The sequence below is a fragment of the Brachypodium distachyon genome, chromosome 5, assembly GCF_000005505.3.
Source record: "Brachypodium distachyon strain Bd21 chromosome 5, Brachypodium_distachyon_v3.0, whole genome shotgun sequence".
NCBI lineage: Eukaryota > Viridiplantae > Streptophyta > Magnoliopsida > Poales > Poaceae > Brachypodium > Brachypodium distachyon.
In genome coordinates, this window is record NC_016135.3 from 17,994,219 (window position 1) to 18,010,386 (window position 16,168).

General features: G+C 49.7%; 4 protein-coding genes across 4 annotated transcripts; all 4 read left to right on the top strand.

Moving 5' to 3' along the window:
* Positions 1–854: 854 nt before the first annotated feature.
* Positions 855–2,578, top strand: LOC100823957. Its single transcript, XM_003581336.4, has 3 exons — positions 855–1,098; positions 1,177–1,689; positions 1,800–2,578. The coding sequence occupies exons 1-3, from the start codon at positions 1,008–1,010 to the stop codon at positions 2,354–2,356; spliced, it is 1,161 nt and encodes a 386-aa protein (XP_003581384.1). The 5' UTR covers positions 855–1,007; the 3' UTR covers positions 2,357–2,578.
* Positions 2,579–3,188: 610 nt separating this feature from the next.
* On the top strand, positions 3,189–7,778 carry LOC100824265. The gene is made up of 3 exons (XM_003581337.4): positions 3,189–3,382; positions 6,564–7,061; positions 7,134–7,778. Exons 1-3 carry the CDS (start codon positions 3,304–3,306, stop codon positions 7,676–7,678), a joined length of 1,122 nt encoding a protein of 373 aa, XP_003581385.1. The 5' UTR covers positions 3,189–3,303; the 3' UTR covers positions 7,679–7,778.
* Positions 7,779–8,342: 564 nt separating this feature from the next.
* On the top strand, positions 8,343–10,324 carry LOC100841904. The gene is made up of 3 exons (XM_003580003.4): positions 8,343–8,672; positions 9,027–9,524; positions 9,631–10,324. Exons 1-3 carry the CDS (start codon positions 8,594–8,596, stop codon positions 10,173–10,175), a joined length of 1,122 nt encoding a protein of 373 aa, XP_003580051.1. The 5' UTR covers positions 8,343–8,593; the 3' UTR covers positions 10,176–10,324.
* Positions 10,325–15,353: 5,029 nt separating this feature from the next.
* Positions 15,354–16,168, top strand: LOC100842706. The gene has a single exon (XM_003580006.4). The coding sequence runs from the start codon at positions 15,382–15,384 to the stop codon at positions 15,868–15,870; it is 489 nt and encodes a 162-aa protein (XP_003580054.3). The 5' UTR covers positions 15,354–15,381; the 3' UTR covers positions 15,871–16,168.

Below are 16,168 nucleotides of genomic sequence, written 5' to 3' on the forward strand. Positions count from 1 at the left end.
CAGCCTTCTCTCATAAATACGTCGTACACCTTAGTCCACATCCATAATTCTTGTGACGTTCCTTGGTGACAATAATAGTGTTATGACTTAATTATAGAGTCATTCAAGAAAGAAAACATAAGCATATGCAACATTGGTTCTTTTGATGCTTTCCGCGTATTTCGTAAGATTTTGAAAACATATGGTTTAAGCAAGACCAATTTTCCACGAAATCCCACTACCATGGTATGAATTAAGATCCAATGGAATTCGTTTCAACGTCCTTCAATCTAAAAAGATTTGACGTTACAATTTCAGAAAGTTACACACACCCTGGGCATAGGCAAGCCAGTTCCTAAAGGTGTGGGCAAACGAACCAGGAGGTCTATGTTCTAATTTTAACGCAGGAGGCTCAAAGTCTGCCCAGCCGAGAGGCAGACAAATGCAGACCGTGCCGTTTACCTGTTTCCTCCCGCCCCAGGCGAGATGCCTCCAACTGCCACTCTGCCAACCTTGTCGATCATACATACGTCCCAGTTGGAGCGTCCCCAGTCGGCGCCCAATCCCAGCCGGCCGCTGGCCGACCGAAGGGAACAGAGGAACCTTCGCTCCTTGTGTTCCAACCGCAATACATGCCGACGCAGCACAAATCCACGTGCACCCACGCGATCGATCGAGACTGACGCGCGTCCATCTTCCCCAGGCGCGCGGCCGACGATCGAATCAACGGCAATCAGGCTGAACCGATCCAATCAGTGCACGGTGTCATTCTCGTGACCTTCTCGTGTGCCCGCGCGCGAGAGGCGGCGCGTTCCACGGCGCCAGATAGGCTAGCGCGCACCGACGCGTCACTGGACCGCCTATAAGTTGAACCTACGGGCAGCTAGCTTCCGAGTAAAGTAAGACAGCTGAGCTCCCAGGTACGTGCAACCTCGAGAGTGCAGCTCTGGGCTCTAGCTAATCCGGAAGCGGCATAGGATAGGAGCGAGCGGTGCATAGATTAGCTGAGGAAGGAGGGATAGCCGGAGATGGTGCTGCACGCCGCGCGTCGTGTCGCACTGTTCTTGCTCGTCTGGGCGGCGGCTGGTCGAGCGGCTGCTTCGCGCGATGAATATGATGGTGAGAGAGACTCAAAGCTACTACTCTTTATACTAGTACTCATTGTGTTATCAGTTCTGATGTGCATGCACATTGCAGGCCCGCTGCTGAACGGCAACTTCGAGGACACGCCGGACAGGTCCCAGATGGACGGCCTGAAGGTGCTGGGCCCGGACGCGATCCCGTACTGGAAGACCACGGGGTTCGTGGAGTACGTGGAGCGTGGCGCGAAGCAAGGCGACATGGCTCTGACGGTGCCGGAGGGCGCGCACGCCGTGCGTCTGGGCATCCAGTCCTCCATCGAGCAGCAGCTCAGCGTGACCCCAGGCAGGCACTACGCCATCACCTTCAGCGCGGCGCGCACCTGCACCCAGGCCGACGAGCGGCTCAACGTGTCGATCCTCCCCGACGGCGTGGCCGCGGGCGAGCTCCCCATCCAGACGATATACAGCCACAACGGCTGGGACTCGTACGCCTGGGCCTTCAAGGCCAAGCACGGCCTCGTGACGCTGGTCATCCATCACGCCGACGACAAGGTGGAGGACCCCGCGTGCGGCCCCATCGTCGACAACATCTCCATCAAAACGCTCAACCCTCCACACATCACCCACGGTAAGACAGATATACGGAAAATGAATAATGGAACCTACAAACAAAACTTTTTTGGTACGAGTTCAAATGACAGGATCGAACTTAATTATGTGTATCCCTAAATTGAGCAGATAACTTCCTGAGGAACGGCGGCTTCGAGGAGGGGCCATACATCAACCCGGGCTCCGAGTCGTGGGGCGTCCTGCTGCCGCCGACGAACGAAGACCCGATCTCGCCGCTGCCGGGGTGGTCGATCATGTCCTACTCCAAGGCCGTCAAGTACATCAGCTCGGAGCACTCCCGGGTGCCGCACGCGAACGGCACGCGCGCCGTGGAGCTGGTGGCCGGATTGGAGGCCGCGCTTGTTCAGGAGGTGGACATCATTCCCGGTAGGTCGTACAAGCTGGAGTTCACCGTCGGGGACGCGGCCAACGGGTGCGTGGCGCCCATGAGCGTGATGGTGGCCACGGCGCACGGGAGCCAGAGCGTGACGCACAACTCCACGGGCACCGGCGGGTGCACGCGCGGCAGGGTCGACTTCACGGCGGAGGTGAACCACACGCGGGTGGTGTTTTATAGTTCGGGTTACCACACCACGTCCGACGGCACCGGCACGCTCTGCGGCCCCGTCATCGACGACGTCTCGCTCGTCTTCGTTCACCCGCATGCTCGCCGGTTGTTTCGCTGATGCCTCGCGAAAGCTGACGGCGAGATGGAAATTGAGTGATTGTTTTTCTCTTCTTCTCGGTAGAGCTTGAAAGTGGAAAATGACCGTGCGGAGACCAGGGCCCTATGAGATGTTTTGGGTCGGTGCGAAATCAAAAATTGTAAGCGCTGGTTAAATAGAAGCAAAATATGAAAAGAAAGTGGTTTTGCTAATGAAAAGTCGTCTGTTTTTTGTTTGAGATAAGTCGCCATGTTTGACCTTTTGATCTTAATCCAACGGCAATACATGACAGAAGAGGAGGAAAAGGTGACACTCACATCTTAACCCGACTATAGTGATGTGCCAACTAGATAAGCCATACAAAAAAACATTTATTAGAGTCCGCCTACGGCTCAGTCGACCGAGAAACACAAATTCTCAGTCTACCAATCCTGTGCCCAAGCAAGTAAAAGGAAGGGGTCACAAAAAATACAACAAGAAAAAAGAAAAGCCATTGCGAATCTCAAAGATGATCGTACGGTCGAGAAGGCGTCGACTAAGAAAAACTCAATCTCAGACGACTGAATCCAAACAGAGCCGTTATCATATTGGGTTATTTTTTCTCTTGACAATTACAGATTAAGAAATCCGCCCTGTAAACCCCGAGGAGCTAACCACATTGGGTGCCGCGGCCGAGCGGGGGCTGAAGCGTAGAGCTAACGAAACAGAATGAGATCCGAGGTTTGCTTTGCTGTCCTTCTCGTGCCCTGGAGCCCGGTCCGCGCGTCTCGGCCGGGGTCACTTGCAAGCCTACCAAGTTGCCAACTTGCCATGCATTGTAACTGTAGCCACACTACCGATTAATATGCTCCTGTTACCGTTCCATCCATCCATCCATCCATCCCCATTTTAAGCTGCCGACTTCAGAGTGCAAGAACCGATCGAGAGCTCCCTAGGGAAGGAAAGGGAGCTCATTCCGCAAGGGCCGGATGGCGAAAGGGACGCGATGCATGGCGCTGCTCCTGCTCGTCGGCCTGGCTGCTCGAGCGGTCTCGGCCGTCCCAGACGGTGAGATCTCACAAACTACTCTGCGTCCATTGTTGAGTGTACTGTGCTACTCTCGTAGTCGCTCATAGGCCATAGCCCACACATATGCGTCTACGTTACATAGTACGGAGTACTTAAGAGAGCCTGCCGTCAGAACTTTGACTACTAGTATAAGCAAGACAAAATAAACAAATTTGACCATACATATTTCCCAGTATTACTTTTCCATGTAGGAGGAAAAAAAAGGTGTGGCTATATATATCTAAGTTGTCTGATTTTTAAACAAAAGACTTAAATCTAACTTGACGAATCAGAACTGTTGGATTAGTATTTATATCTCATTTTATCAGCTTTTTTCATCATCCATTTTGAATCTTAAAGCACAAGTCATATCCAATGAGGAATCAACTTATCTCTAATTAATAATCAGACAACTTACATATAGCAAAATCGCAAAGAAATGGTGTTCGGTAGACTAGCTTTGCCCAACTTCTATTTTCCTTTCTAAATTGGTTGTATGCAGCATGCCATTTATCGCCTAGCCATGAGGCAACAAATTAATTTGTGTGCGAAGCCAATCGAACAAATATATAAATTATCTTCTACTCACCCTGTTTCAAAATAGCAGGCTTGTTTCATTTGCTTTGATGATTAAGTCTGATAAAAAAAATAATGAATCCACTAACATGTGAGTTAAGTTAGAATTTGGTGCTACAATGGGCCAAGGCATCCAAGCTCTAATTAGATATTGGAAAATCTCAAAATTCCATGTATGAAATGGGACGAGGGGAGTGAGACTAATTCCACCTTACCAGTGGAGATGTTGGTTCTCTCTCCATTAGCAAGAGAACTCGGGGTTACTACCAGGCGCTCCTCATCCTCATCTGTACACAGATCGCATGAATCGAGTTCAAACCGGTCGTCCAGTTTAGGCTCATTCTTATCTGCTCACGTGGTTTGGAGTTTTTGCCAGTCAGGGTAATTGGAGTCTGTTGCACATGTTTTTGTTCATCATGTTCGGTAATTCAGAATTAATCAGGAAATTGTCTGATGCTTCAACTACTCAGAACCACCAGCAAGTATTTTGTTACACGGATACAATAATATCATTTTCAGTCACATAAATTATATATTAATAAAGTAATTATGGGTCAGAGGTGGGTCAAAACAAATGAAATAAGCTGCCCATACGTATGATTTAGGCTACCTACAAGGCCACGATTCCCACAAATGCCAGCGTTGACTCACATTCTACGATACACGAGAATGGAATCGTAGAAGGGAAAAAAAGGAGGCATGCATACACGTGCACAGGTGGGCTGATGGCTAAATTAATTTCTTGATCGTGGAACTGATACAAACATTTAATCATCTTGATACGAACATGGAGTGTAAATGCCCAATCATTAGTGGTGGAGTAAGAATCTTATCAGAACTCAATCTCTACAATTTTCCCTCCAGCTCACCTGCCCCAATTGCCCGATTTTAATCCAACGGTACAGTACTGTACATGGGCATGCTCAACTTAAAATCTGCAACACAATAGATCTACTCATTTGCACCATTCGATCGGCCCCCACTAATTTTTATTAGCTTCTACTAATTCTGAAGTATATGCTGTTCACTGAAGATTACAGGCACCCCAAATGCCATGTAAACAGTTGCTTTACCATCGTACTTTTTTTTTAAGGCAGAGGGCATCCCTCCGATTTCATTAAAAGAAACCAATGTCGTACATAAGTTAGAATTTAACACAACAAGACTTAAAAAGACTACACTCCACTCAACGAATGAGATACAGCTTTCGATGCACCAACATTCTGTGAGAACAAACTGGAAGAAATGATTACAACTTCATGTTCAGCTTCTTCCAGCAACGCCACAGAATGCACCAATTCTTCAGCAAATCATTCTGGAGATCGACAGACTTGTTCAGAGCATAACAGGCGCTCAGCCATGCGAACGCCTGAAGAGATCAGCCGTGACTTCATAGCCTTTGCAAGCACCTTCACAGCCTCTGGCAAAGGGTTTGTGTTAACCAGCTCAGAAATCAATCAAAGAATATAAATCAAATGGAACTGCAGATGGATCATGTGGCATTTTTAACACAAAATCAAGCATTGTTTCGAGTTTTGCACAGATCCCAAATTACCGCAGCAACATCAACAACTAAGTTCCTCTCCACCTCACCAAACTGGAATACCAGTCACCCAACAATTCCTGTACTGTAGGAGGAGTACAAGCGAAACCAAAACAACAAATTACTAATCCCCACATATATCTAGCAAGAGAGCAGGTAAAAGAGATGATCGATTGTCTCATTTTCTAAAACAGAAACAGGGTGACCATCCTCTCCTTCCCAGCCCCTAGATTTCAAAACAAACCGAGTTAAAAGGTCACCTTACTGACCAACCATATAAATACCTTGATCATCAGGGGAACTTTAACACGCCAAAGAAAGAAAGAAAAAGGGTAAAGGTAACTGAGATCTCTTCAAACTATGGATACAAAGAGCATACAGAAAACCTCCCCCTTGCATCAAGCTTCCAAAATAGTTTATCTAACAGAATCTTCTCAAACGAATTGTCTCCCATCCTTCTTGACAGATAGCATAACAACACTACAAAGCTCTATGAAAAATTAAAACGACACTAAGAGTGAGAAGATACAGACAAGGTAATGATCAGTTGGAGGCCTGCCCCTTCACTGATAAATTTCCCAAATCTGGTCATCTTCCCATTCCCCCTCAGACAACCACAGCAGCTAACGGCTAACATCTTAAACAGGCATGAGTTGCTCAAATGACAAAGCATCAATTGCGAATTTTAGCACTTTCAAACTCTGATTCCAACATGAAAATGGTATCACCTGCCTATTGCAGAATGAGACCGCCTAACAAATCCCAACACTTGCACAGACATAGGCTAAACTAAGAGCAGTAACAACAAGATTCAGAGCACGCAGAAGAGAAGAGGTACAGTATCCTTGACTCCCTTCGAGATCCACCATGGAATCCAGCGAAGATCAAAGCGACAGTACCACCCTCCAACGGATCAGATGAAGCGCCGGATCCGGCTTGTCAAACGATCATGTCTAATAGCAATGTCATGTGTTACGACTAATAGCTTTAAGATCATGCCTATTGCTTTACCATCTTACGACTAATAGCAATGTCATGTGAGCGATCATTGTGTGTTTGCAGGCCTTTTACCAAACGGCAACTTCAAGGACGGGCCGGGCAAGTCCCAGCTGAACGGCACCATAGTGATGGGGAGCCACTCGATACCGTTCTGGGAGGTTTCAGGGTTCGTGGAGTACATCGGGTCCGGGCAAAAGCAAGGTGAGATGATCCTGCCGGTGCCGGAGGGCGCGTGCGCCGTCCGGCTGGGCAACGATGCGTCCATCCGGCAGAAGCTCAGCGTCACGCGTCGGACGTTCTACTCCATCACGTTCAGTGCGGCGCGCACGTGTGCGCAAGCCGAGAAGCTGAACGTGTCGGTCGCCTCCGACTCGGGGCTTCTCCCCATCCAGACCGTGTACGCGAGCATCGGCTGGGATTCCTACTCCTGGGCTTTCAAAGCCATGCACAGCGTCGTCTCGCTCGCCATCCACAACCCCGGCGTCGAGGACGACCCGGCGTGCGGCCCCATGATCGACTCCGTCGCCATCAAGACCCTCAAACCTCCGCAACACACCAAGAGTAAGATTGATTATATCATTCGAGGCCTTTGATTTTTTTAGCGTAAAACGAAGAAACTGATCATTCGAGCAGGTAATATGCTGAAGAACGGGGACTTCGAGGAGGGCCCGCACGTCTTCCCGGACTCCCCGTGGGGGGTGCTGGTGCCGCCGATGGACGAGGACGCAACGTCGCCGCTGCCCGGGTGGACGATCATGTCCCAGTCCAAAGCCGTCAAGTACATCGACTCGCCGCACTTCGTGGTGCCGCAAGGCTCCTACGCCGTGGAGCTGGTGGCCGGCAGGGAGGCCGCGCTGGTCCAGGAGGTTATTACCGTGCCTGGGCGGTCCTACAGGCTCTTCTTCTCCGTCGGGGACGCGGGCGACGGGTGCAAAGACGGCATGGTCGTGGACGCGTACGCGGCGCGGGAGAATCTGCAGATGCGTTACGAGTCCCTGGGCGTGGGCGGGCACAGGCGTGCCGAGGTCGGTTTCGTGGCCGTCGGGAACCGGACGCGCGTGGTGTTCCAGAGCCTGAACTACCACATGAAGCCTGACGGGACGCTCTGTGGGCCGGTCCTGGACGACGTGTCTCTCGTCAGCGTTCGCAAGCGCGTAGCTCGCCGGTTGTTCATGTAAACGAACTCTTGTTAGGAACGGAAACTTGAAAAGCAGTGAATAAAGTTTGGTGTAGTAGTTTCTGAATAATCTAGTGAATAAAGTTTGGTGTAGTAGTTTCTGAATAATCTTGATGAGCGTTTTAGTTCAGTGGTGCATTCTTGCAACTAGGCTTCCTCCACCATGCTCCCTTCCACTACCATTCTTGCCAACTGGTCGCGCTGTGTGTGCCGTCCATTTTTCTTTCAGATGTGCTAGAGTGCTTTGAACATCGGGCATTCGAGCGAGAGATTCGTGGAGACCTCGGACCTGCAAACTACAGTGCTCCGTACTCCACTTCCATAGGGGCAATAAAATTTGTGCGACGCGATACGCCTGTCCCCCGCGCGCGGGCCGGCGAGAGTCGCGGGCTTGCGGCGCCGACAAACCGTGTGCGAGCGGAAAGCCGCTATGGCAGCTCTGGGAAGGCACAGAATGGCAGTATGGCACCGTGCTGCGCATTTGAGCGCGCCTTGCTAGGCCCGCCCCTGGTTGACCTAACATCACCTCGCTACCGCTATCGAGGCACTGAACCACATCGGCCTTCGGCAGTGCAGAAACTGGAATCGGAATCTTCTTGCCACGTGAAACAAATATTGCCACCTGATCACACGCAGAGACAGGGTGTCCCTGCCCTGCCCTGCCCTGCAGCCCTTAACATTGACGCACGGCAGGCCATCTGCAACGTCTGAGCGCTCGTCTCAGAACCGAGAGATGCCATTTCCGCCGGCGCATCTCGCGGCGCCCCGTCCGGCCGATGGCCTTTGCTAGCTGTGCCTGCTTGACCAGCCGCCCGGCCTGCTTATAAAAGCCACACGACCCACACCGCGTCAGCCGGGCACTTCAGTTCGTTCCTTCTCCACCCCAGTAAAGTTCGGACGAAAGGGGAGGAGGATCATGACGAAGAGCAGGCGTTGCATGGCGCTACTGTTGCTCGTTGGCATGGCTGCTCCAGCGGTTTTGGCCGTCACCGACGGTAAGAACTCTCGGAAACTAGTATAGTCTCATTTCCATTTCAAATATGTGCAACTCTATGTCCCGTCAACTTCAAGGTAGCGTTGACTTGCACCGCTGCACGTGCATAGTTCATGGGCCATGGTTATGAAGATACGACTTTATTGGTCTAAGAAGTAGGGATCACTCTTTAATCTAAGAAGTACTAATATCAACCTTTATGTGCATACCAAATTTCATTCCGATGATCATCTTGTCCACTGTCATACAAATCCCCGTGCTTTTCCCAATCCCATTGACCGTACTGTGTGTTTACATGTCTGAAACTCTGGATTTGATCTGAGAATTGGATCATCTTTTGCTCATACATATATAGGGCTATTGCCCAATGGGAGATTCTCCCAGGGGCCGGACAAGTCCCAGATGAACGGCACGGTAGTGACGGGGAAACACGCGATGCCGAACTGGGAGCTCTCGGGGTTCGTGGAGTACATCGAGTCCGGGCACAAGGAGGCAGACATGCTGCTAGCAGTCCCGGTGGGCGCCAACGCCGTGCGGCTGGGAAACGACGCCACCATCCGGCAGCAGCTCAGCGTCACCCGCAAGGCCTACTACTCCATCACGTTCGTGGCGGCGCGGTCGTGCGCCCAGGCGGAGAAGCTCAACGTGTCCGTCGACCCGGAGTTCGGCGTGCTCCCGATCCAGACCGTGTACACCAGCACCGGCTGGGACTCCTACTCCTGGGCCTTCAAGGCCAGGCGCAGCACCGTGACGCTGTCCATCCACAACACCGGCATCGAAGAGGATCCTGCCTGCGGCCCCCTAATCATTGCCGTCGCCATCAAGGCCCTCGCTCTTCCCCAGCGCATCAAAGGTACTCCGATAAATAATTCCAATCAAGGCCAGCACGTAAAAAAACAAAAAAAAACTTATACAATCGATTTGGGTAACAGTTTATCTAATTCATTGCTCGAATGCAGGCAACATGTTGAGGAATGGGGACTTCGAGCTGGGCCCGTACATCTTCCCGGACACGCCGTGGGGCGTGATGGTGCCGCCGATCCTGGAGGACGTGCACTCGCCGCTGCCGGGGTGGATGATCATGTCGCACACAAAGGTGGTCAAGTACGTGGACACGCCGCACCACGCGGTACCGCACGGCGCCTATGCCGTGGAGCTGGTGGCCGGCAGGGAGAGCGCGCTGGTGCAGGAAGTGGGCACCGTGGAAGGCTGGACGTACAGGCTCTCCTTCTTCGTCGGGGACGCGGGCAACGGCTGCACGGGCTCCCTGGCCGTGGAGGTGTACGCGGCGGGGGCGAGCCTGAGAGCGGCCTACGAGTCGGACGGCAAGGGCGGCTCCAAGCCCTTCAAGCTCCAGTTCACGGCCGTCGGGAACTCGACGCGCGTCGTGTTCCAGAGCTCCAACCACCACATGAAGTCCGACGCCACGCTGTGCGGGCCTGTCGTCGATAACGTCTCGCTCGTCGGAGTGCGCGTGCCCGCTCCACGCCGGCTGCGTTTGTAGAGCATGTGTTTTGTGAGACTATGGCCGGCCGGTGTACGTCTGCACACGTACTGGATTTGAATGTCTACGTAGCTCCTCTTGTCTTCTCAGGAGGTGGCTAAAGATGAAACAGAAGTAATGCCAATTGCCAAGTCCACTAATTTCATTTATAACCGCTTAATTTGCTGATAGGGGTTATACTAGTAAGTGCTGCTTGGAACAGGTGAATTTTTAGTGAGATGCTGGTATATATATCTCCCAATTTTTCAAAGTTGAAGTTAATATTAGCCACCACTAAAATTGTACAGCAAATGTCTTTTATTACAATGGTAAAGAATAATCCGGCGCATTTTATTACACTGGTGTAAAAGAAATCAATAAAAACTAATGATCCTGTCAATGCCGGAGTCTTGTTAGGGCATGTACAATGGTTGATAAGACTGTTTTATCTTAGGCATTTCACGTCAATTAAAAAAGACAAACATGTTGTACAAAGGGTTATCTTAGTGTTATACCTTAGAATTAATGTTTAGATGAATAAAATTAACTAAATAAATGCTAAGAAAAGATGAAATCTAGTACAATGATAAATTTAACTTATCTTTGGCCTATCATTCTTATGAAAAGATCATCTCTTAATTAAGAGAAGGCTTGTGTCTTTTTTTCGTTTCTCTCTCTTCCACATCAGATTTATCCTATGTGGCATCGCTAAGAGAAGACTGACGTCACCCTATTGTACACGCCCTTATGTGTAGACGCTTTCTTCACACGTTTTCTTTTGCACGTGACACGTAGCAAATGAGCACATTGAATGTTATTCACAAGTACATGCGTGATTAACTTTGCAAAAACGCCAATTTAGGATTTTCAAATGATCATAGAAAAACTTTTCTTAAAAATTATAACTCTAAAATTTTAGTATCAAATATTTTGACCAATTCAATCTGGTCAAGTGGAGTCTGCACCACTAGTCAATCTGTTATGAGTTCTTCGATGACTTAAATAACTTTCTAGTTTTTCCCACCATGAGTTTACACCACACAAACCTACATGTGAAGTCCGCATCAAAACAGTTTTTGAGTTTTGAAAGCAAAAGATGAGAAGAAGATCTCCAACATTTCTAGACTTAGTAGCTAAAATTTTCCCATATACGGCTAGTCGACCATATTGATACTCTCGAAAGATTTGTACGCTTCCTCCGCATTACACAATCAATCATTTTATTCCTTTTCTCGCTCGGGCCTTTCCCTTCCCCTTGGCCCATTCGGCCGGTTGCCCCAACAAGGCCAGGCTGGCTAGTGGCACCCAAACCCACCCGAACACATGTGCGGAGCATTCTCTCTCTCGAAAAAAGAAGAAGAAAAGAGCAGAGCCATGAACGATTTCTTATGTACATGTCAATCGACCGTAAGTTTGTACTCCGAGATATACACCAAAACTCATGTTAGTGTCGTTTGGAATTAGACAATTACAATTAGTATAAGCTAATTTATGGTCCAAGAGTAATTTAAGCGACAGCAACTTGCAAGCCCTTGTTAAGATGTGACAAAATTAACAAGTGAGTAAGTCGCGGGAAAAATCTGTTGTGATCAATAATTCAAGAGAATTGTACTTCTTCCGTTCCAAAATAAGTGTCTTGGATCCACGTCGCTTATTTTGGAACGGAAGGAGTACCACACACTCATCTAAAACCTGTTATCACATATTCACATATCAGAAGAGCGATGTACATAATTGACAGTGGCGCGATTATAATTTCTAAAAAAAGACCTGATTGTGGAATTATACTCGCGCCACTGTTAGAAAAAAGAAAACTTCATATACGGAGAAAATTACCAAACCATAATCATCACATTTATAGCCACGCGGAGGCGACGAAAATTCGAAAAGCCTCCGGCCCCTCTTATTCTCCGTACATGTACGTACCGTACCGATCAAAATAGTACACAGAGACAAACACCGATCAAAATAGTACACAGAGACAAACGTACTTAACACAACACGTTAATGGACGGTCATGCATGGAAAGAGTACGCACATAGTACGACAATCTCAAAATTAAAAGGGAAATTAAAGGTAGAGAGAGACACGCGCGCGTGAGCCTTCCCTCGGCCCATGCGCGTTCCGGCGGAACGCGTAACGTACGTACGTGCGTGCAGGCGCGCATGCACGTACGAGCTCTCGGCCCATGTCTTTCTTTTCTTGCATCCCGTGAACCCGCGGCCTCTAGTGCCCGGGGCCCCTAGGGCTCGGCCCTGCCGTGAGCTGCGCCATCCACGTCATGAGCAGCGACCTCGCCCTCTCGTGCAGCGTCGACGGCGCATAGCCGACGGCGGTGGCGTTGCTGCTGCTGCTGCTGTGCTGCGGCTCCGCCGGCACAGGCAGTCCCCTCGCCGCGCCCACGGCGGTCAGGAGAGTGGACGACGACACGGCCACCAGGAGCAAGGACACGACGAGGATCTCTCTCGGCGACATCTTGGGATCGAGTAATTGCTAAGTGGAGCAGTGTACGTTTTTAACTGGCACGTAGTTAGTTTGCAGGTAGTAGCAAGGTGGTGTTGGGAGTCGGTTGGCCGGGCTAGCTCTATATATAGGCGGGCGGCCTTGCACGCACGGGCGGGCCGGATCGAGTTCGAGAGAATTAGCTAGTTTGTCTGTTGTGCGCGCGGTGCGGTCAGAGAAGAAGAAAAGCCTCATGTTGCTGTTAACTTGGTGTGCTTTTTATTAATTTGCTTGCATGCAACGAATCTTTGGACTGTGAGTTTGCGTTAACTGCGCGGCAGGGTAAACGAGGCAGATCGCTCGTCTCGGCTTTCCATGGAGGGGACAATATGCATCAGTAGGGCGCCATGAACTTAATACTACCACGCTACACCTACTCTACTTAGCTAGCTAGGTCAGTAAGTTCGTTGTACTCCTATCTTTCGCGGCGCTGCGTGGGCATTCCGGCCTTTACGTACGTACGACGAAGTTCATGGGCAAGGTGCCAGCTGGTTAAACCCACTTGTCATCGGTTTGGGCTCGAATCATAGATACAGTATCTTAGAAGAATCTTCGAGTTCTTCCGAGAAGTTTATGGTCAGAGTGATGTTACTCCACTTACAAACAGTTAATGGTACTAGTACATTTGGGCTTTGCAAGTACTCCAAAAAATTGTTTTGAAGTTGATAATTAACTACAGTACAATTTATTTCAATGCTATTTTTTTTTAGGTTTAGGAGATCAATACTTTCGATTGGTCTTGCTCAAAAAAAAAAATACTTCGTGCTTTTTTTTCTCAAAAAAAAACTGTATACATCTTGTTACAGATGAGATATCCCATACGCTCACTTTAGAAGTCCATAACAAAACAAAAAAAAAACTCCGCACAATAGTGGCAAGCTAGTGCTAGCTAGATTCATCTGTTGGCCGTTGCATTCATAGCTCTGGGAAACTTAGGCGGTGATCGATGGAAGTTTCGTCCGGGCGTACGCTTCAGAGTTCAGAATGACTTGTTTGCCTTGCCCGATGCCCACCGTCGTGGCATCGTGGGCGCGCATGGTTTTCAGGCCATGCAGCACCAAACACAAGAGCCCGCGATCTCGCGCCTCATGCCGGAGAAGCGCCGTGGAGTACCGGAATTAACTGACCTACGAGCGTACCTGCATCACATGCCTAGAGGGCTTGATCGCGAGCCGTCCGTTGACCCTATGCACTTCTATACGAGCTATTACATGTCGGTCGGTGATGTGATCGACGGAACTAGTATGAAGCGAGAAATATATTCCTAGGTGTCTCTGCCTTAGGTGTTCGGCGAATTATTTTAACTGGCATGTTATAATCTCTATTATACACTATATTTTTTTAAAAAAAAATGGTATGATATCATCCACTCCCTCGGTCTCATATTAAGTGACTCAAATTTGCTCAAATATGAATGTATCTATATCCAAAAGCCTCTAAATACATATAATATTACGTCACTTAGTATGTGAAGGAGAAATTATTTTAGATCATCTGATCTATATTTGTTATTGTCCTGCTGATTCGTGCCAAACCAACAAATAATGTAGTCTAACAATTATAAAAGTAAAGATCAAAACAAACTAATTAAGGCACCAACCCGTGCAGTAGTCTCATTGTGCAAGCCTTCTTCTCTTCTTTACTCCCTCTGTCTCCTTGCTCCTTCATCGATCATTCTACCTCGCCACTTCCACAATGCTTCTTAAATCCACTTTGTCCACCATAACCAGGGATGCAAGAGACATCTCGCCTATGGCCTGCTTCTAGGTCACAAGAGACATGCTAGTACAAAAATATTTTGCTCAAATCTTGACTTCAAATTTTAAGTTGGTCTCGAAGCGGGGAATGGGATCACACTTCCATCCCTATACATAACTACATCCTCTATACACTGCCTTGTCGGTTACATGATTTAGGCCTCTTACGAAACTTTTGTCGTTGGGTAAGCCATACACTTCACATGTTTCTAGCGGTTTACCTAGCGTCATCAAATGATACATGTCTTGAATAAGAATTTACAACACACTAGAACGCCCTCAGGGCAGGAAGTAGGAGCTACGACCAAATCATCCATGTGAGCCCAATCTTTTGGTGAGCCCCTCGAGGCGAGCATTGTCTAATCTTCTTCCTTCAGCTCAAAGGCGTATCTAGAAGGTGGAGAGGGTGTGGGCGACGACCCACACTGAAATTTCCACCCAACCCATATATTCCATAGTAATTTCCTTAAAAATTCTAACTTTGCCCAAAATCCATATAATCATCCGCGGCTGCTTCACCTCCCCCTTCTGCCCTCCCCATCTCTAGCTAGATCGATGAAAGTCGTGTGTTTGCTCCGAAACACCGAGGAGCAAACATTCAATAGTAGCATTCCGTTTCTCTTTTCTTGAGGAAATACCATTTTCTATTAGTTATAACTATGTTGAAGCATTACTCTCTTTTCTCCGTGGAAATGTTGACGCATTACACAAACCTTGTCTGCTTGTCAGGACCGTGATCTATCTGGCCCGCCCGATGTGGAAGAGCTAACAAGATGTCACGAGTTCAACGCTATGGGCTAGGCCTGTCATCGAGCAACCCAACATACTAACCGAAGCCTAGCAAATGAGCCCAGATCGATAATGCCGTAGCCCATCCACTAATGACTGGCACCACGAATGGAAACCCGTTGAAAAGCCCACACTCCACCAGTCCACACGCCAGCCGAATCCAATCCACCAGCCAAAAAATGGGCCTCAGCCCCTCGAAGCGGGTGGACGCGGCGCTCCGGCGGGCGCCGGCGTTCGCCGCCGCCTGCGACGCCGCCTTCGACCGCTGCCTGGCCGACGCCCAGCGCGCCTTCGAGGGCGTCCGCCCGTACCAGCTTGCCGACGCGTCCGCGCACCTCCACTCGGCGCTCCGGGCTTCCCTCCCGCTCGTCCGCCGCTGGGTGCCCTCGCCGCCCCCGCGCGCCCGCGTCGACGGCGCGCTGCGCGCCGCGGGGCTGGATGGCGCCGGGGAGCTCTCGCGGGAACAGTTCGGGGAGTTCGCCGCCGAGCTGTTCAGGGAGGCCGTGCTGGCGGGCGCGATGGGGGCGGCGCTCGTCCGCGCCCCGGCCGGCGCCGCCGGGATCGTCGGGGTGGGCGTCGTGTCCCGTGCCGGCGCCGGGGCCGTCGGGAGATTGGTCGCCGTCTATGCCGCCGGCGTCACCGCTGCTGTTTACCTGAGCTTGGGCTAGGTTTTCCCTGTGTTACGTCGTAAATCTGATCAATAATCTTCTGCCACTCCGCTGTATTTCGCGTGGTAGCTTCTTGCATAGAGATTGCATACTAGTGATGGTCAGTAGAAAGTGAGACGCGCACCGGTTGCTGTGTTCTTGTTACTCTGATGCTTCCATATCTTACATAGGAGTATTAAACTTGATGGATCATGGATGATGGATGTAATGGATCAATCATGAAGCTTTCTACTTCTGAGTAGCCACCACTGAAGTTTCATACACAGCGGAGAAAAATTCAGAACTTCAGATGTAAACA

What these genes read in the sequence shown, in the direction of transcription:
- LOC100841904 (XM_003580003.4), top strand. Translation starts at nt 8,594, where the DNA reads ATGACGAAGAGCAGGCGTTGCATGGCGCTACTGTTGCTCGTTGGCATG. An exon ending in GGTTTTGGCCGTCACCGACG is followed by an intron (nt 8,673 to 9,026) that starts GTAAGAACTCTC and finishes ATACATATATAG; the next exon opens with GGCTATTGCCCAATGGGAGA. An exon ending in TCTTCCCCAGCGCATCAAAG is followed by an intron (nt 9,525 to 9,630) that starts GTACTCCGATAA and finishes GCTCGAATGCAG; the next exon opens with GCAACATGTTGAGGAATGGG.
- LOC100824265 (XM_003581337.4), top strand. Translation starts at nt 3,304, where the DNA reads ATGGCGAAAGGGACGCGATGCATGGCGCTGCTCCTGCTCGTCGGCCTG. An exon ending in GGTCTCGGCCGTCCCAGACG is followed by an intron (nt 3,383 to 6,563) that starts GTGAGATCTCAC and finishes GTGTGTTTGCAG; the next exon opens with GCCTTTTACCAAACGGCAAC. An exon ending in ACCTCCGCAACACACCAAGA is followed by an intron (nt 7,062 to 7,133) that starts GTAAGATTGATT and finishes TCATTCGAGCAG; the next exon opens with GTAATATGCTGAAGAACGGG.
- LOC100842706 (XM_003580006.4), top strand. Translation starts at nt 15,382, where the DNA reads ATGGGCCTCAGCCCCTCGAAGCGGGTGGACGCGGCGCTCCGGCGGGCG.
- LOC100823957 (XM_003581336.4), top strand. Translation starts at nt 1,008, where the DNA reads ATGGTGCTGCACGCCGCGCGTCGTGTCGCACTGTTCTTGCTCGTCTGG. An exon ending in TTCGCGCGATGAATATGATG is followed by an intron (nt 1,099 to 1,176) that starts GTGAGAGAGACT and finishes TGCACATTGCAG; the next exon opens with GCCCGCTGCTGAACGGCAAC. An exon ending in CCCTCCACACATCACCCACG is followed by an intron (nt 1,690 to 1,799) that starts GTAAGACAGATA and finishes TAAATTGAGCAG; the next exon opens with ATAACTTCCTGAGGAACGGC.